General features: G+C 44.5%; 1 protein-coding gene across 1 annotated transcript in view; it reads right to left on the reverse strand.

Annotated features, from left to right (window-relative positions):
• Window positions 1-1,934: 1,934 nt before the first annotated feature.
• MAB21L3 (mab-21 like 3) overlaps window positions 1,935-26,407 on the reverse strand; it is a 30,348-nt gene continuing 5,875 nt past the window's right edge. Inside the window, exons 4-8 of the mRNA XM_043459848.1 lie at window positions 21,367-21,507; window positions 16,815-17,106; window positions 10,607-10,785; window positions 9,945-10,139; window positions 1,935-5,461 (exon numbers count right to left, since the gene is read on the reverse strand). Coding sequence (XP_043315783.1) covers window positions 5,228-5,461; window positions 9,945-10,139; window positions 10,607-10,785; window positions 16,815-17,106; window positions 21,367-21,507 — 1,041 coding nt within the window. The 3' untranslated portion in view covers window positions 1,935-5,227. The remainder of the gene's footprint in view (window positions 5,462-9,944; window positions 10,140-10,606; window positions 10,786-16,814; window positions 17,107-21,366; window positions 21,508-26,407) is intronic.

A 26,407-nucleotide genomic window follows, 5' to 3' on the forward strand; every position in this document is an offset into this window, starting at 1 on the left:
GGGTATCAGAGGATTGAGGCCTTTCAGACTTCCCTCTGACTATAATGCAATATAGTTAGAAATCAGTAACAAAAACATAACTAGGGAACACAATATATTTTTGAAAATATTACTTTTTAAAAAATTCTAAGCACCTCATGAGTCAAAGTAGAAATCATGGTAGAAATTGGTAAGTAAATAGAACTGAAAGAAGATGAACATATAATATACCAAAAGATGTAAAATTTCACTAAAATGGTATGAACAGGAAATGTATATAGTTAGAAAAGCAGAAAAGCTGTGGAGCTGAGCATTAATTTAAGAAGTTATAGAAAGAACATCAGGATAAACCCAAGAAAGTAGAGGGAAATAAACACATGAGCAGAAATTAACGAAACAGAAAACAAGTGTATAATGGATAAGCACTCACAACTGATTCTTCGATTAGTCTCTAACAGATTGCCAAGAAAGATGTACACAGATGCATCAGAATTCAAATAGATAATAATAAAATATTATGAACAAGTTTGCCAGTAAATTTGAAAACAAATAAAATGGGTAGGTTTCTAATAAAATACAAATTGACAATACCTGCTTAGGAAGACATAGAAAACCTGAATATCCTTTATCCCTTAAGGAAAGAAATTAACAATTTAAAATCTTCTGACCAAAAAAAAAACCAGAAACACAAGGCCCAGATGGTACGTTAGGGGAGTTTTACCAAACTTTCAATAATAATTTATGCTTAAAATATAAAAAAATAGAAAAAAAATAGAGGGCACTTCCTAAATCCAGTAAAAGGTACAACTATCAAATTTTAGAGAATATAGGAGCATATGTCTATGACCTTAAGAAAGTGGGAACGATTTCTTAAGCAAGACACAAAAGGTGCCCCATTATAATGGAGAAAGTCACTGAAAATTCACATCCATTAATATGAAGAATTTAGATCTGCGTTACCACTTCAGAAGATATATTGACATTACCTCATAAATTGAAACATAATTTATTCCTGAACCTGAAATTTCACTCTAATGTATGTACGGTTAAAAGACTTGAGACTATCAGAAGACATGTATAAAACTGTGCATAGAAAGAGTTCTAATCATTGAAACTAGGAACAACCCAAAGGCCCAACTGACATAGATACATAAAATGGCATAATCTCACAGTGGAATATTATACAACAGCTAAAAGGAACAACTATGCCACATGCATCCACACGGGAGTTTCAAAGGCATACTGTGGACATAGATGCAAATCACAGAAGACTTCATTCAGGATGGTTCCATTTACATAAAGCTTAAAAACTAAAAAGACAATTGGGATGTACACAGGTCACATTTTGTTCATTCTAAAATATACTTTTTCATATTTTAACCTCTCTAAAATTAGGATGCATCTTATAATTTATGGTGTTTTGTAATTACCCTTAGGAGTAATTTCTCTTTCTTAGACATGAAATAATGATGCATCTCACAATTGGTGAGGACTTAGGTTCAATGAAATATGGTAAAACTAAAGAAAAGCAACAGAATGATGAATGTAAAATTTGGGAGCAGGATGACCTATGTCAAGGAGAGAGGGGCCTGAGGAACAGAGGAGAATTCTAAAGAATTGGCAAAATGTTTTATTTTGTTTTTTTTTTAACCTAGATATTGAGTATATTGGTATTTGTTTTACTATAATTCTTCAAACAGTTTAGACCTTCGTATGTATGATACTTTTCACAATGAAAAAAGTGTGAAGAAGCGAGGAAATGGAAACACGTGTATCATTGAGGAAGCTGGAGAGAGAAAGGGGAGAAGAGATGCAGGTGATGATTGGGGGAGGGTGCAGAGGACGCTCCAGGAAACACATGGGAATGCCATTTCCAAGATGCCAGGAGGCTTCAGCCCATCACACATGGAGATAGCAGGAGAGAGATCTCTTCCTATACTGCAGCAAGAGTGACAAAAGGAAAAGGTGGGCTTATGGAACACATGGAGTGTTACGGGTATGTTTTCCTTGTGATGATTTTTAATTTCTTAATGAAGGATTTATCTATGGGGTGGCAGTAGTTATCAGGAATGGCAGAGGTGGACAATAGGCATCTAAAATGCTAAACGTTTATTCAACGGTTACATGCCAGCTTTAAACAAACAACTTTTTATATCCATTGTTCTCTTTATCCCCTCCTCAAAGTGATGAGGTATATGTTCTCTTATGATATATTAGTTTCCCAGGGTCACCATAACAAGATACCACTGACTTAAACAGCATAGCTTAAACAACAGGAAATTGTTTTCTCACAGTCTGGAGGCTACAAGTCCAAGATCAAGGTGCCAGCATTGCTGGTTTCTCCTGAGGCTGCTCCGCAATTTTTAGGTGGTCATTTGTTTGCACCCCCGTCCACTGTGTCTCTTCTTCTTCTAAGAACATCAGTCTTATTGGATTAGGACCCCACCCTAATAGCCCCTAGCTCTGAAGCCCCTAGTTCTAAGTACAGTTGCATTCTGAGGTATTGGAGGTTAGGGCTTCAATATATGAATTTTGGGGGGACACAATCCAGTCCATAACAATGCCCATAAAGTAATAGAGATTTAGAGAGGCTTAACAGCTTGCCAAGGGCATGCAGTTAGTTTCAGAAGTGGGATATGAACGCAAGCAGATCAACTGCAATCTCTGAATGCCAACCATTCCACTAAAAAAATAGTTGGGGGACACCTGAAGAGTGGAGGTGAATGAAAAAGGGCTTCGGGAGAATTAAAAAGAAGAAAAAACTGACCTGAAATAAAAGAGTAATATTATGAGATTTCTCAGAGCTGTGTAATCTATCCCAGGAAATGAAATAGATGGACGATCCTCTCATAGACTCCATTTCTAAATTTGAGCTTTAACCAGAAAGACGGTCATCTTTTGGCCAAAATGGCAGGAAAAGAACAATTCAGCATCAGCTGAAGTCCTCTCCCCTTGGTTCCCTTTTTGCAGAGGCCAGTTTAAATTATGGGCTGAGAGGGGCGACACCTGCTGGGCTCTGCGCTGCATGGGTGGGAACCTGGCTCTTTTTATATGCAGTCCCCCACTGCCCTCTGCTGGCCAGTAGTAGGAACACCCGGGAACGTGCACATAGCTGTACTTTCTTCAAAAAACAAACAAACAAACAAACAAAAACCCCCACAAAATTGTAGGGAAAGGTGGGAAGAATCTACTGGAATCAGGCTGTGGAGTATGTCAGTCCCACTCCTTTCCACACACATACATACACTTCAGTTCAATGGTACAATCAATTTTCACTTTTGGGAATTCTGTGACTGTTTTAAAACTTGCATCAGCTGTTTCCATCATTAAAAAAATATATCTGCCACCTTCTCAAAAATGATGTTTCTCAAGAATATGAGAATTCAAATGCAGAATAACCAACAAAATATTGGTTTGCTCATAATTTCATGTTTTTCAAAACTATAAACTAATGGTATGCTTGTTCAGTATTTTAAAACCATGATTTCCAATGTGACAGTGCAAGGACCCCACTACTTGCTTACAGCATTTTTGTAAAAATAATTGTATCATTTTCATACATGACTTTTCTTTAAAAAAAAAAAATCAGTCGTTTATGCTTTTAGGAATTATATATCTGGGGCAAATGTTCTAAGTAATAAGGGATTCCCTTGAATTGAGAAGCATAAATGAGTTCCAGAAGAAACTGTGAATCCCCCAAGAACTCCTAGAATTCCTTGTCTGTGTGTTTCACAGGATGTGTGGCCTTGATGATCTCAAGAGTACTGGAGTGGATTGCCATTTCCTTCTCCAGGGGATCTTCCCAACCCAGGGATGAAACCCAGGTCTCCCGCATTGCGGGCAGATGCTTTACCGTCTGAGCCACCAGGGAAGCCCTTGATGATCTCAGTGAAATTCAAATACGTGGGCTCAAGGGTCTTCAGGGCCCCATCCTAGTGTGGGTCCCCAGACTCCCTTGATACAGTTTCTAGAATGAACATTCAAAATGCAAATCAAGTCATAATACCTTTTGCTTCTGGAGAGGTCAAATGTCACATCTCTGATTTTAGAGTAAAATACAAATTCCTTACCAGCTTTACAAGGCCAAGTGATCTGACTCGTGCCAGCCCCTCCAAGTCTGCCCCTGGCCCTTTTCTTCCCTTTCAGCTGTTCACAATTTCATCCTTCAAGGGTCTCTCTGTGGCTCTATTTCAGTATTCTGTTTATTTCCTTTGGGGTATTTGCAACCATCTGTAATAATCATATTTATTTATCAGGTGTTCATTTCCTGTCTCTACCATTAGGTGTCATCTGCATCAGGTGAGTCCTCATCTATCTTGCTTCACTGTATCCCCAGTACCTAATGAACGTATATTTATCAGTGAACAAGTAAGTAAACCAAGTGAGCAAAGGAAGGAACTGAGAGGGGAATGACACCAAAGTCATTCCCTGCAGATCACAGTACTGAGTTCTTTCCATAAGGAGAAGTCCCACCCCTGACCCACAGGATGGGAAGCCAGCACTGGGGTCACTGCACATTCACCTTTGACTCCATAACTCATCAAAGCCACGCCCCTTTCTTAGAGAACACCAGGGGACCAGGTAGACCCACAAGCCCCAGCCAGCAGGAGGAGAACTGGAGGGCACAGGGGCAACACAGGCATGCTAACCACCCATCAGATGTAATCATTCAACCAGTTGTGTTGCTACTGATCCTGAATGCAAACCCCAGCCACTAAAGCAACAATAAAACGTTGTGTTGATCCAGCGCCCTCCCCTTGAAAGGGCAGCAGCACAGTCCCGTAGGCTCACAGCCCTGCCCTGGGGGAGGCAAAGAGATAGTCCCATTTAACAAATGGAAAATCACGAGCCTGTGCTCAGTGGGCTGGAGAACCACTCCAGGATGATGCCTGGCCTTTCGGGGGTTCTCATCTATATCCTCCCCATCAGACAATCAGAGCCTGAGTCAGGGAAAATAAATTCAGAACCATCATCAGTTCAGAATCTATGGCTCAGGGAAGCCCGATGAGAGCCGTCCCCAGAAGAGGTAGCTAGTGGGGCAGAAAGGCTTGCTTGGTTGCAGGGAGCATGGACCAGACATCATGGGGCAGAAGTTTCCCCACTGAAATGCTGCTGGGTCGATGTAATTTCCACTGCCATCTGTGGCTTCTCTCCCAGACAGGATCCTGGCGTTTGACTGAGGAACGATCCACGGAGAGTGAGGTCAAGCTTCAATGAAATGTCCAAGAATGTCCCAGGCCAGGCAGTATCAGGGCAGGCTGATCTGGGGGTCCTTCAGGAAGAAGGCCAATGTCTGGGCCAGGGCGTCCAGCTCGCGTGAACTGGCATACTGCAGGAGGTTGCTCTTCCGCACAAAGTAATGCTTGAGGAAGTGCTGACTCACGCACTTGTGCAGCTTCCTCACCAGGCGCAGGAACCCCCTGCTGAAGACCTGCCAGTCCTTGGGATAGGGGTACTTCTCACAAGTCCAGAAGAGCACCGTCTGCGGAAGCAAGAAGTGGTGTCTGACATCATCCTGGGCCACTGAGGAGGGTGTCTTCAGGAGCGTTCCTGAGCTCACGTGGCCTTGGGAGGAGGAGACAGGAGCCCCAGGGTTCTAACCGAGGATTCAGGATCCCTAGCCTCCTCCTCCTGGTCTCCCTGCCTCTTCGGTACTTTCTCCTCTGACTTCCTTACCTGTTATCACTTGGCCATCTGAAAGTTATCTCAGTCCATATGAGGATGAGATGGTTAGATGGTATCACCAACTCAATGGATACGAATTTGAGCAAACTCGGGGAGATAGTGGAAGACAGAGGAGCCTGGCATGCTACAGTCCATAGGGTCACAAAGAGTTGGATATGACTTAGCAACTGAACAAAAACAACAACAGGTCCAAACTAAACTCCTGGGCCTCCCTCATATACCTGGTGTACTTCCAGGGTTGTTTATTCAGCCTGTTATGCAAGATAGAAACCTAGGAGCCAAGCCCCTCCCTTACCACCTCCTATCGAGTCCTGCCAATCCTCCTGCCTATGTATTTCTCAATCCACCCACTTACCTTCATCACTGATATTATCATCCTCTGACACAGCCTGCACCTCTTCTAGTCACCATCCTATCTATTGCCATCCATATTGTAGCCAACGTGATCTTTTTGAAATATCAATCTATGTTTCTTCTTGTCTAAAATACTTCAAAGTCTTCCCATTGCTTGTTAATTAAAAAATACAATTGTTAGCATGGTTTGGTTGACAAAGCTTGGTCCCTGCTTTCTTTTCCAGTCTCACCCTGTGTTCTCCCTCTCTCTCTCCTTCTATCCACGCTGGCCTCATTTCATGCTCTCTTCTACCACAGGGCCTTGCACAACCCACTTCTGTTTGGAGCATTCTTCCTTCCCGACTTGTCCAGAAAACTCATCCTTCAGCTTAGACTTCCCTACAACACTCTCTTCGTCACATTGTTTTCATTTATTCACCACATTCTCATCATTTCAGCAGCAATGATGACAGTCGTGGTCGTTTTCCTGTGTATTTATGTGTATTACTAGATGGCAAGGGCTTCCCAGGCAGCTCAGTGGTAGAGAACCCACCTGCCAATACAGGAGATGCAGGAGACTGTGGGGTCGATCCCAGGGTGGGAAAGAGCCCCTGGAGAAGGAAATGGCAACCCACTCCAGTATTCTGGCCTGGGAAATCCCATGGACAGAGGAGCCTGGCAGGCTACAGTCCATGGGGTCACAAAGTGTAGGACATGACTAGTGACTAAACAACAACAACTAGATGTCAAACTCCATGTGAGTAGAGAACAAGACCTATTTGTATTCACACTGACATTACTAGCATTCAGCAGAGGGACTGGCCCATGAGAGGTAGTTAGTAAACATTTTTTGACTGAGTGAAATAATGAATTAATGTTTGGGTTTAGATACTGAGTATTTTTAAAATATAGTCTTTACTAAAAAGTAAAAGAGCAGTTTTAGGTTCACAGCAAGATCCTGAGTGTGTTTTGATTTAGAGGACATTGTTTTGAGTAAATGAGTTGGAGATAATTTCATGCTAGTCAAGATAACCTAGATACAAAAACATGTTTTAATTCCTCTTGTAGTTAAGCTTTTATCTCCCTATGCAAACAGAAGCACTTAAGCCTATTATAAGCAAGCCTCTGTGCCTTTGATCAGGTTTAAACATAAATAAGCCAATGAAAGATAAGTTCTTTCTTCAGTTGAAATTGCTATGGGGGAGGGACTTCTCTAGTGGTCCATTGGTTAAGGTTCCATGCTTCCAATGCAGGGGGCATGTGTTTGACCCCTGGTCAGGGAATTAACATTCTACATGGTGTGAGGCAAGACCAAAACAAAACAAAAAAACAAACAAAAAAAACACCCACATTAAAATACCCAATTAAAAAAACATTGTTGATGGGGGAAGCCTCTTTGGGAAGGATGTAACAACCTTCTATGAGGTGACCGAGATTGGCACATCCTTCCTGATGCTGTTTTGCAACCCAGTCTCTCCCACTTTCCCCGGACTAAAGCCTTGGCAAGGATCCTACACACTCAAGCCATCATCCAGGGTGGTGTTTAATAGCACACTGCCATCAGTCAAGTCCATCCCAGTGTCTGCACATGAGAGAATTCTGCCCTTGGAGCAAGAGTGGAAGACAAGAGGAAAAGGCAGTCAGTACTGTTTCGATTTCTCAACAAACAACCCCACCCCCTTTTAAATGCCCACTCTTAAGAATGTACAATTTTATTATGCCATGCAGGTGGGCTAGGGAAGACTAAAACAGAAGACATTTAAGGAGTTGCCCTGAAATCCTCTAGATGAGTTAGAAGTCACTGGAATACAAGTAAATCCTGGCTGGAATGCAGCTTTGAGAGCAGTCAAGGGCAGGAAGACCCCTGGTGGCCCTATTCAATCTTCCTAAAACACTCATGCTACTTAAAGTATTTCCATTCAGCCTGATTATGGAGCAATGAAGTGGGTGGTTAGTTAAAAGTATGAGCTTTGATATGAGATAGCCAAGGGTTTCCTTCTCAGCTCCGACTCTTCCTAGCGTGGTCTGTGAAAAGGTATGTAAGAAAGAAGCTAAACCCCCCAAGTGAATTAGACTACCTTCAGAAAATATGCATCCTCGATCCAGGAGAATAGATGTATGTTTTTAGGGGGACATGCTTGGGGACACTTTAGGAATGCTGAAACAGAAGAGGAAGCCCTCGCTATGTGCAAATGAGATGTTAACAGATTCTCAGGCAGGACAGGGAAATCAGGTTATCAGAAAAGATAGAAAGCAAAGCAAAAAGTAGTGATTCTGCAGGGGAGAAAAGGGGTGAAATGTAAGGTCATTCATAACCATGAGCAGCAAGTATTTACTGAGCAACTACTATGTATGAAGCATTGGGAGAGATACAAAGGGTTTGGTACTAGCTGCCCTTCAATAGCTTGTGTTAGGAGTGAAAGAGTAACACAGGACTAGAAAACAGTCATCCACTGGATGAGACGGGGCACAGACAGGAGCGTGCAGAAGGGCACAACACACCCCAGGAACTTGCGCTTTCCGGTGTAGGTCAGGGAGAAGGGCTGATGCTCTGAGATGGATAACAGCTGGGCTGGGGCTGTGCCGTCTGTAAGAGTTGGATACCTCCACCCCCAGTGTGATGCACATAGTATTATAGGAGCAACCAGTTCACCAAGTGTGGTTGGAACTTTGAGAAAGAGGAGTTGAGAGTGTGATCAAAAGCCATCTCCCCAGGGTGAGCCCCTGATCCCTGAATCCAGGTCAGGTTCTGCTGCCCTGCATCCTCCTAGAGCAATGCTCCTCTCCTTCCCAGTATTCCCCACATGGCACGATTCTACATGCATTTGTAGACTGTTGACCAACATCGGTCTCCCTTGCTAGACCACAAGCTACACAAGAGCAAGACCACGTCAGCTTGCCCCTCCATGTGTAGAGCGCACAGCAGGTGCGGGGGCAGGTGACTGGCCCACGGACATCTCAATAAACATTTGCTGGGTGAATGAATGCGTGAGTGAATGAGTGCATGCATTTATAACTGTCTAATGCTAAATCCTTGCCAGGGACCTCCCTGGTGGTCCAGTGGTAAAGAATCTGCCTGCCAATGCAGGGGACATGGGTTTGATTCCTGATCTGGGAAGATTCCATATGCCTCAAGAGTAACTAAGCCCGAGCACCACAGCTACTGAGCCTGTGCCCTAGAGCCTCTGCTCCTCAACAAGAGAAGCCACTGCAGCGAGAAGAATAGTCCCGGCTCACCAGAACTAGAGAAACCCATGTGCAGCAACAAAAACCCCTGGCCGTCAAAAATAAATAATTTAAAAAAAAAAAAATCCTTGCCAGGTGATTTGCAACCTGGAAGTTCAGGTTTGCTGCCATGTTCGTGGGGTAGCCCCAACATTTCCTGGTTTCCTCCTCTGCACAAAGTGTGTGTGTGTGTGTGTGTGTGTGTGTGTGTGTGTGTGTGTGTGTGTGTGTGTGTGTGTGTGTGTGTGTGTGTGTGTGTGTGTGTGTGTGCGCGCGCGCATGCAGGCACACGAGTGGCTGCACCTGGGATAGAGTGGAGACTGAATGCATGATAACATGAGGGAAAATGTGAATCCACCTGAGGTCTGAGCCCCTCACAAGATCTCACCAGACTGTAGACTTCTCAGGGGTAGAGAATGCATGCTGTAATTCATTTCTGAACCTCAGCAAGGTTTCTGGCACAAAGTGGGCACTTGGGTTGGTTTGTTGAGTGAAATAGTGGGGGAGAGAGGGAGACAGAGTAGGCAAGACAGAAAGGGAGTAAGAGAAGGGGGGAACCGGAAGCGGGAAGGGAGGAGGCGGAAGGAGGAGGCAGAAGACAGGAACTCTGGGAAGGGCTGCTGTGGGCCCGCAGCGGGGCTGTGTTTCCACACTCAGAGACACACACACTGCAGAGAGACCCATCCCGCCGCAGCCCTTCTGCGCTGGGGCCACCCCCTCACCTGCAGGTGGTAGGACGTGATCACAGGCCGTGTCCCCGGACACCAGACGTCCTCCTTCATCTGCCTCAGGGCCTGAAAGCACTTCCGGCGGCAGCCCCCGTCCTCATCCAGCTGCTCCAGCAGCACCTGCTCCGCCCGCAAGAAGCTCAGCTGCCAGTGATAGCTTGAACAGGCCAGCAAGCTGAACCCGAATGACTGGGAGGGAGAGAAACACCGCGGGAAGTGAGAAGGGTGGGCTGGTCCAGGAGAAAGCCATCTCCGAAGCAGCCCACTAGGGTGGGGGCCCTGGCAGTGGGCAGGCAGCACGGCCCACGTGGGGTCACCGAGGGAGCCTCCAGGCCAGCCCCTTGCACGTGGGCAGTTCACGGGGAAGGCTGTGCCCTCTTTCTCTCGGGCAGTGTTCTCCGACTTCAGCCTGCCCCAGAATCACCTGGAGGCCTCATGAGAACACAGACTGCTGGGCCCTGCCTCCCGTGTCTCTTCAGCAGGGCCAGAGTGGGGCCCAGGAATCTGCATTTGTAACAGGTTCCCAGGTGCCCCTGCAGGTTCTGGGGATCTAGTGAAATCTCAGTTATCCTTCCGAAGCTGGATGGCAGCCAATGATGCCGTGGGTGGTTAAGCTGAGAGCACCTCTGGTGAGCCAGGTCCCTGCAGGATGATACCTTGATGCACTGCACTGTCTCTGGAGAAGGCCAGCGCTTCAGACACGAAGGCCACTGGGCTTTCTTGGACCAGGCGGTGGGGATGTCCACTGAGGGGGTCAGCTGTAGTTCCACCTGACCCGCAGAGGTTTCCACGACAACTCGAACGACAAGATGGTCCATTAGCATGCGGACCCTACCTGGTGGTAAATGACAGACAGACAGTGAGAAAACAAATAATGGTTCAATACCAGCATTTGAAGAAGGAATTTGTGAGCTGTGGCTTGGACCAGCCCCTTGTAACTGGTGGAGCAACTTTCAGAATTTCGTTAGCACCCGCAAGGTGGCATGTTTAGGTCAAAGTAAAAGTGTTCGTGGCTCAGTTGTGTCTGACTCTGCAACCCCACGGACTGTAGCCCACCAGGCTCCTCTGTCCATGGAATTCTCCAGGTAAGAATATTGCAGTGGATTGCTGTTCCCTTCTCTGGGCAATCTTCCTGACACAGGGATTGAACCCACATCTCCTGCATTGCAGGCAGATTCTTTCCCATCTGAGCCACCAGGGAAGCCCATGTTTATGTCAACATGAAACAGTTAGCTAAGTAAATACTGATAGAAACATTACTAGAAAATCTCACTGTTGGCGAGGTTTTCTTTTCTCCTTCATCCTCTCCCACCAAGGTTTTATCATACCTTTTCTAAAAAAGCAGTTGACTCTTTCCAGAAGGCTCAACTGAGACATAGAATACAAGGAAAAGGAATAGTTTTTGCTACTATAAGATGAAACCCAAGCATTTTTCTATAACCCCGGTGTCCAACCACATTTAGGATACCCTCAGACCCCTGACTTATTCATTTGCCTTTGGTGGAGTTCAGCTTAACCTGTCTCTTAACCCAGTCCCAATCTCTGGGATGGTATTTGTTCCCACCACCCATTAACTAGCCCAGCTTTGGAGGGATTTATCACCATAAGCCTTGTAATCATAAAATACTTCCAAGTGTGTCATAGCCACTGGCTTAAAGGGTTAAACGGGTAGAAAGAAGCCCTCCTTGTCTTTTCCAACCAAGCAAAGAGAGAGAAAAGGAATGGGTCTGGGGATGTTTTCCAGTTGGTAGACTAGAATTCATTTCTAATCTGTTTCCCCTTTCTTTCAAAAGATAAACAGTAGTTTTTTGGTTTGTTTGTTTGCTTGCCTTCATTATAGATAAGTATGAGCCATCTTGAATCGAAATCTATTATTTTGTTTTTCCTTGCTCAAAGAAGGAAATGAAAACTCATTCATTAATTGTGTTAGGTTGTTCAAAAGGAAAACACTCCTCTCCTTGACTGGGGTGTGATAAAGAGCTTATTGTCTGTATCTCATCAGAGTTGCCCAGACAGGAACATGACAACGTTTGGCACTTCAGTGTTATTTACTGAAAGCACCTCATCAACCTGGCCCAGTTTGAAGCTCTCATTTGCTCTTTCACTGTTAACAGTGTTGAGTACAGAGTGAGGAGGGAAGCGAACATATTGGCTCCAGCCTGCCTGGTCCACACCTGGCTTCTGCAGCTCTGCTTATTTGGTGTGTGAAATTCAGCCTATTACTTGATCTCTCTGAATCTCAGTTTCTTGTTTGTAGAACAGTTAGAAAAATGATCCTAACTCTAACAGGATTGCCAACAGTATTAAATTAAATAATCCATGAAAGCATCCTCCACATTGTAAGAAACCATTCAACACGAACTATCTCCATTACAGAATCTTTCAGAACTATTCTGTCTAGACAAGCAAAAGTACATGCAAATCCTTTGCTTTCTACACAAATGGAGTTTCATATTGTTCAGCAGTTTGGTTTTTCACTTAACGATGTTGCAGGGATGGAAATCAGTCCTGAATATTCATGGGAAGGACTGTTGTTGAAGCTGAAACTCCAATACTTTGGCCACCTGATGCAAAGAGCTGACTCATTTGAAAAGACCCTGATGCTGGGAAAGATTGAAGGTGGGAGGAGAAGGGGACGACAGAGGATGAGATGGTTGGATGGCATCACCAACTCAATGGACATGAGTTCGAGTAAACTCCGGGAGTTGGTGATGGACAGGGAGGCCTGGTGTGCTGCAGTCCATGAGGTCGAAAAGAGTCAGACATGACTGAGCGACTGAACTGATGTTGCACGGGAATTTTTCATAACTCTGTGTGTATACACACACACTCCATTCTTTTTTTAATCCTAATTTCTCTCCATTAGTGAGAAATACATGCAAAATGCAAAAGTCAACAAAGTATTTTAAAAGGGAAATTAAAAGGAGGAATTTCCATTAAAGTCATATATTGGATTGGAGATGTCCAAACCCACGGCCTCTAAGACATAAAAGTTTAAAAACATTATTTGCAAGTAAGGAAAGAGACTGCCAGAAAGTAGGAGACTCACATGAAACTAGCAATGAAGCAAGAACATCTATCCAGGAAAGTACTAAGTGGGAGAATTGCTAAAATACCCTGATGGCATTAACCCTTGGTACTTACAGCTTCTGTGTATAGAAACAGCACAGAGAGGCAGAGAGGGGGTCTAATGGGCCAAGGCTAGGTGGTGAGCCTCACAAGTCTGGAGTCAGGAAAAGCTGTATCTTGAGGAACATTAGGAACTAAGAGAAATAGACAGGTTTTTCTTGTGGGCTCTGGGTAGTTGATTCAATATAAAACACAACAGCAATAAAAAGCAGGATTTTCCTTCCTCCCTAGAATTTCAAAGGCATTAGTCACCCTCCTGTGTTTAGGGCCTGAATGTTTCCATCCCCAAATCATCCAGGTAAGGTGGAACTTCTGAGAATACCAGGAAAAATCAAACATAAGTCTTCTTAGAGAAACATATCCCAGCACACTCATAGAGCGTGAATAATGTCGCCTAGACAGATGATGTGAGTCAGTCCCGTATTGACAAACTTTTATTATTTTTAAAAGCTGCATGGTAGTCCACTAGGCAGATGTAGCATAATTTATGCAGCCAATGTTCCTTTGTTAGCCATCAGATGATTTCTGATTACTTACTATTACCAAGCTTATTTCGCTGAATATCTTTGTGCCTATTTCTTTGTATATCTGTAAGAATGTATTTTAGAACTGGAATTGTTGAATTGCCAAGTAAGCACATTACAAATATAAAAACCCTTTTTAAAAAATGGGGGCATCAATTTACACTTCCTAGAATAATGCATGAAAAATGCCTATTTAACCATACTCACCCTGCACTGAACAAAATTGTAGGTTTTCACCTCTCAACCTACCAGGTGTTTTAAATGTACATTTCTTAAAATGTATGTTAAATGGGGCAATTTAAAAATTTTACTAGCCTTTTTTTTTCCTGTGAATCATGTTTTTTGGTCAGTATTTCTATTGGTCTGCTCACAGATTTTCTTATTGGTTTATAAATACACTTTTATAATTAAGGAAATTAGCCATTTCCAAAGTTTGAAATCCACCATTTTACTCTGTGTGAAACGTGAATGTGGGTCTTCTCTGGTGGTCCAGTGGTAAAGAATCTGCCTGCCAAGGCAGAGAACACGAGTTTGACCCCTGGTCCAGGATGATCCTGCATGCTGTGGAACAACTAAGCCCATGTGTCACAACTGCTGAGTCTGAGTGCTGCAACTACTGAATTCCTCATGCTCTAGAGTTGGTGTTCCACAACAAGAGAAGCCACAGCAACTAGAGAGTAGCCCCTGCTTGCCACAACTAGAAAAAAACCTGTGTGCAACAACAAAGACCCAGCACAGCCAAAAATAAATTAATTTCAAAAAAGTATGTGTGTGGGCAGGTGTGCACATATGCTGCACTGAACTATAGCTTAGGATTTGGGGGTTGTGAGAAAGCTACAATTCAAAAAGATTCATGCACACCAAAGTTCATTGCAGCATTATTTACAATAGCCAAGACATGGAAGCAACCTAAATGTCTGTCAACAGATGAATGGATAATGCAGATGTATATATATGTCTATGTGTGTATATATACAATGAAATATTAGCCATCCATAAAAAAGAGGTTATCATACTAAAGTCAGAAAGGGAAAGATATGATATCACTTATATGTGAAATAAATTTATATTGGAAATAAAAGCAAAACTAAACAAATGGGATCTAATGAAACTTAAAAGCTTTTGCACTACAAAAGAAACTATAAGTAAGGTGAAAAGACAGCCGTCAGATTGGGAGAAAATAATAGCAAATGAAGAAACAGACAAAGGATTAATCTCAAAAATATACAAGCAACTCCTGCAGCTCAATTCCAGAAAAATAAATGACCCAATCAAAAAATGGGCCAAAGAACTAAACAGACATTTCTCCAAAGAAGACATACAGATGGCTAACAAACACATGAAAAGATGCTCAACATCACTCATTATTAGAGAAATGCAAATCAAAACCACAATGAGGTACCATTACACGCCAGTCAGGAATGGCTGCTATCCAAAAGTCTACAAGCAATAAATGCTGGAGAGGGTGTGGAGAAAAGGGAACCCTCTTACACTGTTGGTGGGAATGCAAACTAGTACAGCCATATGGAAAACAGTGTGGAGATTCCTTAAAAAACTGGAAATAGAACTGCCATATGACCCAGCAATCCCACTTTCTGGGCATACACACTGAGGAAACCAGATCTGAAAGAGACACATGCACCCCAATGTTCATCGCAGCACTGTTTATAATAGCCAGGACATGGAAGCAACCTAGATGCCCATCAGCAGATGAATGGATAAGGAAGCTGTGGTACATATACACCATGGAATTTTACTCAGCCGTCAAAAAGAATTCATTTGAACCAGTCCTAATGAGATGGATGAAACTGGAGCCCCTTATACAGAGTGAAGTAAGCCAGAAAGATAAAGAACATTACAGCATACTAACACATATATATGGAATTTAGAAAGATGGTAACGATAACCCTATATGCAAAACAGAAAAAGAGACACAGAAATACAGAACAGACTTTTGAACTCTGTGGGAGAAGGTGAGGGTGGGATGTTTCAAAAGAACAGCATGTATACTATCTATGGTGAAACAGATCACCAGCCCAGGTGGGATGCATGAGACAAGTGCTCGGGCCTGGTGCACTGGGAAGACCCAGAGGAATCGGGTGGAGAGGGGGGTGGGAGGGGGGATCGGGATGGGGAATAAGTGTAAATCTATGGCTGATTCATATCAATGTATGACAAAACCCACTGAAATGTTGTGAAGTAATTAGCCTCCAACTAATAAAAAAATTAAAAAAAAAAAAAAAGTATACAAAGCAACTTATTTACAAAACAAAAATAAAACTATAGACATAGAAAAGAAATTTATGGTTACCAAAGATGAAAGGGGCAGACAGAGGGATAAATTAGTTTGGGATTAGCATATACACACTAATATATAAAAAATAGATTAAAAAAATAGATAACTGGGGGGGCACTCTCTGTCCCCCTTCTGATGTCTATGTCAGAAGATTTCTCTGTCCCTTTTCATACTTCAATAAAACTCTGCTACACACGCACGAAAAAAAATAAAATAGATAACCAACAGGACCTACTGTATAGTACAGGGAACTATACTCAATATTTTGTAGTACCCTATAAGGGAAAAGAATGTGAAAGAGAAAAGACACATATATATCTATAACTGAACCATATTGCTATACACCTGAAACTAACACAACATTGTAAATCAACTATACTCCAATAAAAAAAGGAAAAAGAAAAGATTTTGTGGTTGTCAAACATGATCGGTTCCTTACAGCCTCTGGCTTTTGTGTTCTGGTGTAAGTCAGTGCTTCCGCAGCGTGCTGCCCCAGAACATGGGAAGCATACTGCAGGCAGTTGGAGGGTGTTGTGGTGAAAATGTGCTAATAACAAAGATCTGAGCTTTATGAGGAATTTGCTTGTTCGTGAAAGCACCCAGGTTTTGAAGCTAACATCTTGGAAAGGGTGCACAACCCAAAGACTTCCTTATCTGTGCCAGGGCAGGAATTGACTTAAGGCCACAAACGCGTGTTGTGAGCATGAATTCCATTCTGTGTGTCACACCAGGAAAAAAAAAAAAAGAGCTAATTCATGTAATGGGGATTAGGCAGATGTAAAACGCACATGATTTTATCCTCAATTTAGGGGTGTGAGCTTCAGGAAACACCCAAGCAGAGGACACTTTTTTTTTTTTTTCAGGGCAGAACAGAAATGCCAGAGACTTTCCTTGTCCGCTTCCGCATTAGCTCACCTGAGAGGCAACAGGTCTCAATTGCGTTTTCGACCAGTTTCCGGAACACCTGGAGGACCTTGGCGGGCACAATGTCTCCCTCGATGTTCACGTCGGCCTCGTGCCACTGCCCGGGGCTCTTCAGGAACTGCTCCACCTCCAGCCACTGCTGCAGGCCGTCCGGGTCCTGCAGGGGACGGGGCAGGCGGGCGCCCCTCAGGCTGTAGTAGCGCCAGCGCTGCTGCCGGGCCTCCCTGTAGCCGGCCAGGCCTCTCATCGGGACTGTGACGAGGAACTGGGAGGGAGCCAAGACCTGCGGTCGGGAGAGGGGAGAGCAGGGGTGTCAGTCCGCAGACTCGGGAGGGGACGGAAGCCCCGGGGGAGCCGCCCTGCTGGCCCAGGCCACTCGGTGAACCACTCAACCCTCAGCAATGTGACAAGGAGGACAGAACCGCGCCCACCTGCCCGCCTGTCGGCAGAGGATTCCATCTCTGTTGTGCCACTAGCCCATTGTAACGCTTCGGGCAAAGAAATTAACACAGTGAGGCCTGGGTTTCATGGATCTGCAAGAAAAAGAGTGAAGTGGACCCAGAACTCTAGAGGCACCTGACGTGTGGGGTGGGGTCGGGGTAGGGGAGAAAAAGCAGGGAGGGGAGCTAGTAGTCACTGCATTCTGCACATACCAAGCACTCCAACGCTTGTGCATTCGCCTGTCTCGTGTTCAGAGTCACACACGAGTTGGGCTTTGCTAATATTGACCAAATGAGGAACCTGAGGCTCAGAGGGGTTCCAAGTCTCCCCAGGGACACACAGCCAGTCAGTGGTAGAGCTGGAGCCTGACCTTGGTTCTTCTGATTGCTCATTCAGTGGTTAATTTTCTCTCCTGAGCTGGTTCTTGGTCAAGAATGAATGACCTGGGAGGACTTCCCTGGTAGCCCAGCAGCTAAGTCTCTGTGTTCCCAATGCAGAGTGCCCAGGTTCAATTCCTGGCCAGGGAACTAGATCCCTCATGTTGTAACTAAGAGTTTGCATGCAACTAAAGAACCCAATGCCACAACTAAGACCTGATGCAGTAAAAAAAAAAAAAAAAAAGAATGAATGACCTGGGATGGGTGAAAGATCTGATAATAAATTAAGGGTGGGAAGGCGTGGAAAGGAGGTGAAACCATTTTGCCAAATGCAGAACTTTTTTTACTTGGACTGGTGATCCACAGACAGTTTTAATGACTAATCCTTACAGAATCACAGAAATGAAAACCTTTTGTTGGGACAATGTGAGTTACCGAGATGATTCTAAGTTAAATGGGAAAAAGGTGAACACTAAGAATCTACTTAACTCCGTTTTTACAAGAACCAGGTAAGCAGCTGTCAAACCAATAGTCCAAGAGATAGAACATGATGGTAAGTGGTGTGGCACCACCAAAGGGAAATGACACTTAACCACATCACACAGCAGCCCACTCCACCCTGTATGTTTCCCCATCACTCAGTTATACACTGAAGGAGCTACCTCCTTTCCATGGAAAGTTCTGACAATGGAATTGGATAACTTTTGCCCAGGGACCTGTCGGTGTGAATTCAGGGGTGAACACTGAAATCAGCAGCAACTGAATCTTCCTCATTCTCAGGGAACAGTAGTTTGATTCTTGAGATGATGGATCTGAAATGGAGCAGGAACCTATGGTCCTTGCCCCCCACCCCTGTCCTCTGCCTGCCTTTTGTCTGTGGAAAACTTTAGTCAAAGAATAAGTTTAATCAAAGAAGTGAGACCATGTGGAAACAAAGGAAAACAGTCAAAGGAGATAAAATAATAATAATGTAGTCATGAAGCATGGTCAAGGACCTTTAGTTCCTCCTCAAGGGTTATCGTTAATATTCTGAGCCATATCCTTGAGATGTACAGATACTGAAACCCCCACCAGCTGGAGAAATTAACTACACAATGACCAGACTATAGCCATGACATAAGCTGCCTCAATTCCGAGAATTGGTCTCAAAGAAACAGAAACAAACTGACCCTGCAACTGAAGATTAACTGTACCTAAAACAACCAAGATGATGCTGGTCAGACCACCGATGACCAAGCTGAAGATGACTGTCAGAGGTGACTGTGCTGTTTTTGCAAGTAGCCCCCTCCCTATTTATAAAAGCTCTTGCCCCTGATTGTCAGGTGGGGAGTCGGCCTTTAGACAGACGTCCTCCCTCCCCCACCATTTGCCGAATCTGAAATAAACTTTCCTTTCCACCAGTGTGTCCTGTTTATTGGCTTTTGACTGGTGAGCAGCCAGACCCCACAATTCAGTAACAGGTCACATGACTTCTGGTATCCATTGAAATGTGGTAGGATTAAAACAAGGCAGGAGACCCAAACTATGACATTCAAAATCTATACATTTTTTTGAACCCACTTGCATGTGAATCCAAAAACACAAGTATCATGTTATTAATCACATAAATGGTGCTTAATACATACTTATCAAATTTGGCCCAAGAGAAAATAAAAGCATATTTATATGCCCCACTGTAACTATTTTTCAAAACTTAATGTATTATATAGGACACGATGTATATAAATGCAAGATGTATTTTAAGTTATGACTTCTAAGTGAGACCACAGCAAGAAATTTCCCCAGATATAGTTCTAGAAAAAGTGATGTATGTTTCTATTCGTAGTCACTGGTCTATATTTGTCCTGTTTAGGTTGGCAGAGTGGTAGAGGTGGGCAGATGATGTTCTGACGTCCCAAGATCCAATCTAACTTTATAATTAGCATCCTGGGGTAAATTTTCTAAAATCTGATACTGTCCCCAAATCCACAAGTCCCAGAATCTCGTGGGTGGTCCTTGTACCCACCAAACTTGAAATGTACTGGACTGACTTCCCAGGTAGCGCTCGTGCTAAAGAACCTACCTTCCAACGCAGGAGACATAAGAGACTCCGGTTCAATCTATGGGCCAGGAAGATCCCCTGGAGGAGGACATGGCAACCCACCCCAGTATTCTTGCCTGGAGAATCCCACGGACAGAGGGGCCTGGTTGGCTACAGTCCACGGGGTCGCAAAGAGTCGGATACAACTGAAGCAACTCAGCAGAGCAATGGTTTTTCATTCAGGTACTAATTCTTTTGCTTACGCATTCATTCAGCAGAAGCTGAGTGTCCACCATGGGCCACCCACCATGCTGGGGACTATGAAGGGAACAAGCAAGAGACACGATCCTTATAAACAAGGAACTTACGGTCTTCTGTGAGAGCTGGGGCCTGTGTATATGTAAGTTTACTACTTATATTAAAGCTTCCCTCGTGGCTCAGCTGGTAAAGAATCCACCTGCAATGTGGGACCTGGGTTTGATCCCTGGGTTGGGAAGATCCCTGGAGAAGGGAATGGCTACCCATTCCAGTATTTTGGCCTGGAGAATTCCATGGACTGTAGGGTCCATGGGGTCACAAAGAGTTGGACATGACTGAATGACTTTTACTTTCACTTATATTAAAGTATAATATAATTCTTTAATTCTTATGTGTCATAAGAAAAATCAAAATATAGGAGCATGGGGGGCTTCCCTCCTGGCTCAGTGGTAAGAATCCATCTGTCAGTACAGGAGACATGGGTTTGATTCCCGATCCGGGAAGATCCAAACACTGTGGAACAGCTAATCTCTTGGGCCACAACTATTGAGCCATGCTCTAGAGCCCACATGCCGCAACTACTGAAGCCCTCACTCCCTGGAGCCCCTGCTCCACAAGAGGAGCCATCGCAATGAGAAGCCCTTGCACCGCAACTAGAGAGTAGCCCCTGCTCGCCACAAGTAGGGAAGAGCCTGAGCAGCAACGAAGACCCAGCACAGCCAGAAATACATACAATTTTTAAAAAGGGTGCAGGGGGAGGGGCATGCACAGGGATTCAGAACGATTCAGAGCCTTGTTTCTCTCATCTCTAAAAGGGAGCCAACCATAATGCCTCTTCTACTGGGCCGTGTGCAGGTTTGGGTGCGATCTCTGTGATCTCAGTGCGATCACTGCAATGCCTCATGAATGCTGGTTGTCACACAGGGGGCCTGGGGCTCACAGTTCTGTGGGGCTCCTCAGTAGGGACCGGGTTGCCAGGCGGCTCCTGCAATCTCTAAGGGCCACCTCTTCCACTTTCTTTCTTCTCCGACCTGTAGCCCATCGACTATCACTTTCAACTATTTTTCTCATCTATGCCCTGAGTCCTCTCTCTACACAGTGCCTAGTCTATTACGTGTGTGCTTAATAAATGAATGTGTGCTTCACTGAACTTTAGTCGGTACACTAGGACTTGCTTTGGGATCAGAAGCCCTGGGTGGAATTCTGACTTTAGTGCCTAAAAGCCTTGATCAAGTCCTTTGACCTCTCCAAGCTCCCATTTCATCATCCGTTAAGTAGGAATGTGGGGCCTCAACTGCGGCAACATCTATGCAATCAGTGTGCAGATGGTAAATACTAGGAAGCCTTATTGGTTCTCTTAGTGGTGTGGGCGCCTGACACATACTGAGACTACCCACCCACTTCCTGGCTCACTGGGTGGGCACTTAGAGACAAGTCACCTGCTTACCTTAATGTTCTCATTGTACGTGTCACAGTAAGGGACGGCTTGAAATCGAAAGTCTTGGTAGCTTATTTCTGTGGTCAGGTGATGGACAACTTTCTGCACCTCTTCCACCATCTGCGAAATCCACTGGCGCCTCAAGTCCACCTGCATGTGAAGGGATCACAAAGGTGGTTATATCTGGATCAGGCCCCGGGGAAGGGATGAGACAGGGCTTGGTGATGGGGACCAAAGCAGTCAGCTCAGAAAATCCTGCCTACCCAAGAACTCCAGGAGAGATGTACTCACATCTGATGATACTCACTGGTGCCTCAGTGTTCTGTTCTGAAATAGAAGAATTGCTCAATATCGATCTAGAACCTGCCACATGCTATATGCCTGTCTAGGTCCTTGGCACGACAGTAGACAAAACAAAAGCAAACAAGATAGAGATGCTTGCCCTCTAGTTGAAAATACAGGATACATGTATATATGTCTCTCTCTCTCTCTCTCTCTCTCTCTCTCTATATATATATATATATATATATATACACACACACAAACACACACATGCTTAATGTAAGATCAGATATTATAAGTCCCAAGAAGAATAATAAAATAGGGGAAAGGACTAGAGAATAAAGGGGCTGCCATTTTAGGACCCCCTGGAGAAGGATATGGCAACTCACTCTAGTATTCTTGCCTGGGAAATCCCATGGATGGAGGAGCCTGATGGGCTATAGTCCTATAAGGTCACAAAAGACTCAGACAGGACTCAGCAGCTGAACAACAACAACTTTTTTTTTTTTTTTACTCTTTGGCCATGCTGTCTGGCATGTTGGATCTCATTCCCTGATCAGAGATCAAAGCCATGCCCCCTGCAATGGAAGTGTACAGTCTTAACCACTGAACCATGAGGAAAGTCCTGGGGCTGCTATTTTAGACTGGGTGGGCAGAGAAGGCTTCTGGAAGGAGGTGACATTGGAGTGAGCCCTGATGACAAACTCCAAGCAAATTGGAATTTGGAAAGCAAATTGGAAAGCAAATTCCAAGACCCCTAAAGCAGGAGTAAGCTTAGCAAGGGCTCAAGGGCCAGCAAGGAAGCTGCTGTCATTATAGGAAAAGAAGGACAGTGAAGAAGATGAACTTGGAAGGGATGGTGGGGGCCAGGCTACCAGAGGGTTTTGTGAACTGTGGTAAGACTCGAAAATGGGATAAGAATACCTGCTTTCCAGGTTGGTGAATATGAAACAGTCTAATGCATGTGAACATGGGACAGCTTGCTTCCTGTATGTCATCAATAAACGATGGTTCCCTTCTCCCCTGTGTTCACTTCCTCCTTTGGCTCCTAGACCCATAAGAAAAGGTGTGCAATGATGTTTCTTCTGACTCTGCACAGAAGGTCTCCAAGAACTGGAAGGGGCTCTTTGCTACTTTACTTGGGAGGCACCGACAGGCTGACGTATGATAAGTATCTCCCTCATAGATGCTGGGGAGCATGTTTCTTGTCTGACCTTAAATATGATGATCAAGTCTATGTGCATTATGTGCTCAGTTTTATTTGACTCTTTGCAGTCCCATGGACTGTAACACACCAGGTTCCTCCATCCATGGAATTTCCTAGGCAAGAATACTGGAGTGGGTTGCCAGTTCCTTCTCCAGATCTTCCCGACTCAGGGATCGAACTGGCATCTCTTGCATCTCCTGCATTGGCAGGGTGTTTCTTTACCACTACGCCACCTAAGAAGCCCTGATCAGGCTTACACTAGCTTCTAATTTCATCTTCTTGCCACAAGTAAGTTGTGTCTGACTCCTTTGCAACCCCATGGACTATAGTCTGCCAGGCTCTGCACATTCCACACCTCTCTATGTTCTTCTCACGACATTCATCCACAGGAGAAGGGACCAAGGGTAGCTTTCTTGAGCATCTGTAAACTATCAAGATTCCACATCTTTCATCGCTTCTCGGCCTTTTGGCTAAGATCAAGTGAAGATTCTGCATCTTCCAGAGTAAGCAGAAGAGAGAAGGTAGTCACAGAGAGGGGAAGGTCATTTGCCATGCCAAAAATAAAGGCAAATGCTTGTAGAAGCATAATCAAGGGTCCTTTCCAGTGTAGGACTTCTCTCGCATGTTGGGATTCAATTCTATTAGACCAGTTTTTGCTGAACATCCACTTCATGCCAAGTTCTGTGCATACAACGTTGTCAAGAGGTTGACAGCAGACCCATAAATTGGAAGTTAAAATTATAGCCATCTAGTCGTGAATACAGGCTTCCCAGGTGGTACAGTGGTAAAGAATCCACCTGCCAATGCAGGAGATGCAAGAGACATTGCTTCAATCCCTGGGTCGGGAAGATCCCAGGAGTAGGAAATGGCAACTCACTCCAGTATTCTTGCCTGGAAATTCCATGGATAGAGGAGAGCCTGGGAGAATATAGCCCATGGGGTTTCAAAAGAGTCGGACACAACAGAGTAACTGAGCACACACGCATGCACAGTACTAACAATAGGTCTGCACAGGATGCTGTGGGTACAAGGAGAATGGAAGCTGCATCTAGTTTGGAGGCCATCCTGGAAGCCTGGGGCATCAGAGTTGTAACTTAAAAGGCTGGCAGCAGTTATCTAGAAAGAGAAGGGCATGAAGATTGTTCTAGAAAGAGAAAACCTAACCTGAGGAGCACAAGCAGAGAGACACAATCATTTCTACTTTGTCGGAGCAGACGTTACCTTGGAGGAGGATGGTGAGGTGGGAGAACAAACAGTGAGAGGTCTTGAAAGAAAAGGAAGAAGAATGTCAAAAACAAAGTCAACAGTTACTGGCTGAATGAGATAAGGTCCCCAGATGTCCATATAGTTTGGTAACTAGAACCAGAGTGATGTGTTTGGGGAAAACAGTGGGTGTTAAGTCAGGGAGCAGTGGGTTTAGAGAGAATGTGAGATGAGTGAGTAAACTCAGAAGCAAGCGACTTCTCTGGGAAGCCTGGCTGGAGAAGGAAAAAACAAGAATAAGGACAGCAACACGTTTATTTCAAAAGGACGCACAGATTCCAACATGTTCAATGCTGAGAGGAAATAAGCCAGTGGAGAAGGAAGAAGGCAGAGAGCAAAAAACCCCAAGCAAGTGTTTCCCAGCCAGGAGGAGTCACGGAAATCCAGAAACCTGGTGAGGACTGGCCTTGGTGTTTCAGAAGGGACGGAAGATGGGTGCAAATGCAGATAAAGGCACAGAGTTCCTGCCTGACACCTGTTTTCTTTATAGAGCAAGAAACAAGGCAGTGTGCTGACAGTGAGGTGAGAGGAGGAGGGCAGGGGGCTTCAGGGTAACAGACATTGGCAGAAGCTTCTCTAACAGATGAGGGGCTGTTTGGGTCTCCAAAGGTTTGTGTAAAGTTTCTGGGCTTCCCAGGTGGTGCCAGTGCTAAAGAATCTGCCTGCCAACGCAGAGGATGCAAGCAATGTGGGCTTGTTCTCTGGGTTGGGATGATCCTCTGGAAGAGGAAATGCAATCCACTCCAGTATTCTTGAAAATTCCATGGACAGAAGAGACTGGTGGGCTACAGACCAGGGGGTCGCAAAGAGTTGGACATGCCTGAGCACTCATGCATGCGTGGTAGGTAGGCAAAGTTTCCAGGCAGTAGCAACACTCTGCTGTGGGTCCATGAGGCTGCAGATTACCAGTGGGCTGAGTTGTAAGAGGTTGTCCAGTACCTCTCAACTCTCCAGGAGTAACAGTAGAGAGGTTAAGATTAGAGGTTGCTGGGCTTCCCTGGTGGCTGAGTGGTAAAGAATTTGCCTGCCAATGCAGAAGACTCTAGTTCAATTAATCCCTGATCCAGGAAGATCCCACATGCCACAGAGCAACTAAGTCTATGCGCCACAACTACTGAGCCTACAGTCGAGAGCCTGGAAACCACTACTGACCCCACATGCCTCAAACACTGAAGTCCGTGCACCCAGAGCCTGTGCTCCACGAGAGAAGCCACTGCAATGAGAAGCCCACACACCACAGTGAAGAGTAACCCCTGCCATTGGAGAAAAGCCTGCATAGCAACGAAGACCCAGCACGGTCAAAATAAATGAACAAATAGAAAGATTAGAGTTTGCTGGCACCATCTGGAGAAGAGACAGGAAAGGGGTCAGTGGTGGGCCATGTTTTCAAGGCTGGGCAGAGAACGGATGAAGTCAGTTTGGGAGATTAAGGGATACTGGACAAGTTCACCAGTCAGATGTCTGATGAGGAATAGCAGGAAAAAGTAATACAAGGGCTAACTAGATAGAAAACTGCAGTCAGAATGGTTGGGAAATAGTCATTTCAAATAGTTAAGGTCTCAGAATGTGTTAAGGACTAAGGCTAACTTGCCAGATCTTCCAACTCCATTGATGTGAGTCCACAGAACTTGAATGTTAGTAACATAAGGGTGACTCAAGAGGAAGGCTTCCACAGGTGGCTCAGAGGGGAAAGAATTTGCCTGCAATGCAGGAGACATAGGAGACGTGGGTTCAATCTGTGGATCAGGAAGATCCCCTGGAGAAGGAAATAGCAGCCTACTCCAGTATATATCTGCATACATATTTTGTTTCTCATGTTAATAAACTAATGGAAGATTTATGACCATATTGATACTATTATATAATTTTTAATTGATAAAAACTTGAGAAAAAGTGTGTGTGTGTGTGTGTGTGTGTCTGTGTGTCTGTGTCTGTGTCTGTGCCTCTTGGAAACAGTTCTCCATTGGGAATCTCTTCTACAAATTATGCCACCATTCGGTAGTAGAATTTTCTCACTGGCGAGGACAAGTTCAGACACTCCTCAGAAGACACCTATAATTTCTCACTCATTATTCCTCTAAACCAGCAGTCCTCAGCCTTTTTGACACGAGGGACCAGTTTCTTGGAAGACAATTTTTCCACAGACTTGGGGTGGAGAGGGGATGGTTTCAGGATAATTCAAGCACACTACATTTATGGTGCACTTTATTTCTATTATTATTACATCAGCTCCACCTCAGCTCATTAGCATTAGGTCCCACAGTTGGCAGACCCCTGGTCTCAACCACAACCCAGAAA

The sequence above is a fragment of the Cervus canadensis genome, chromosome 2, assembly GCF_019320065.1.
Source record: "Cervus canadensis isolate Bull #8, Minnesota chromosome 2, ASM1932006v1, whole genome shotgun sequence".
Classification (NCBI taxonomy): Eukaryota; Metazoa; Chordata; class Mammalia; order Artiodactyla; family Cervidae; genus Cervus; species Cervus canadensis.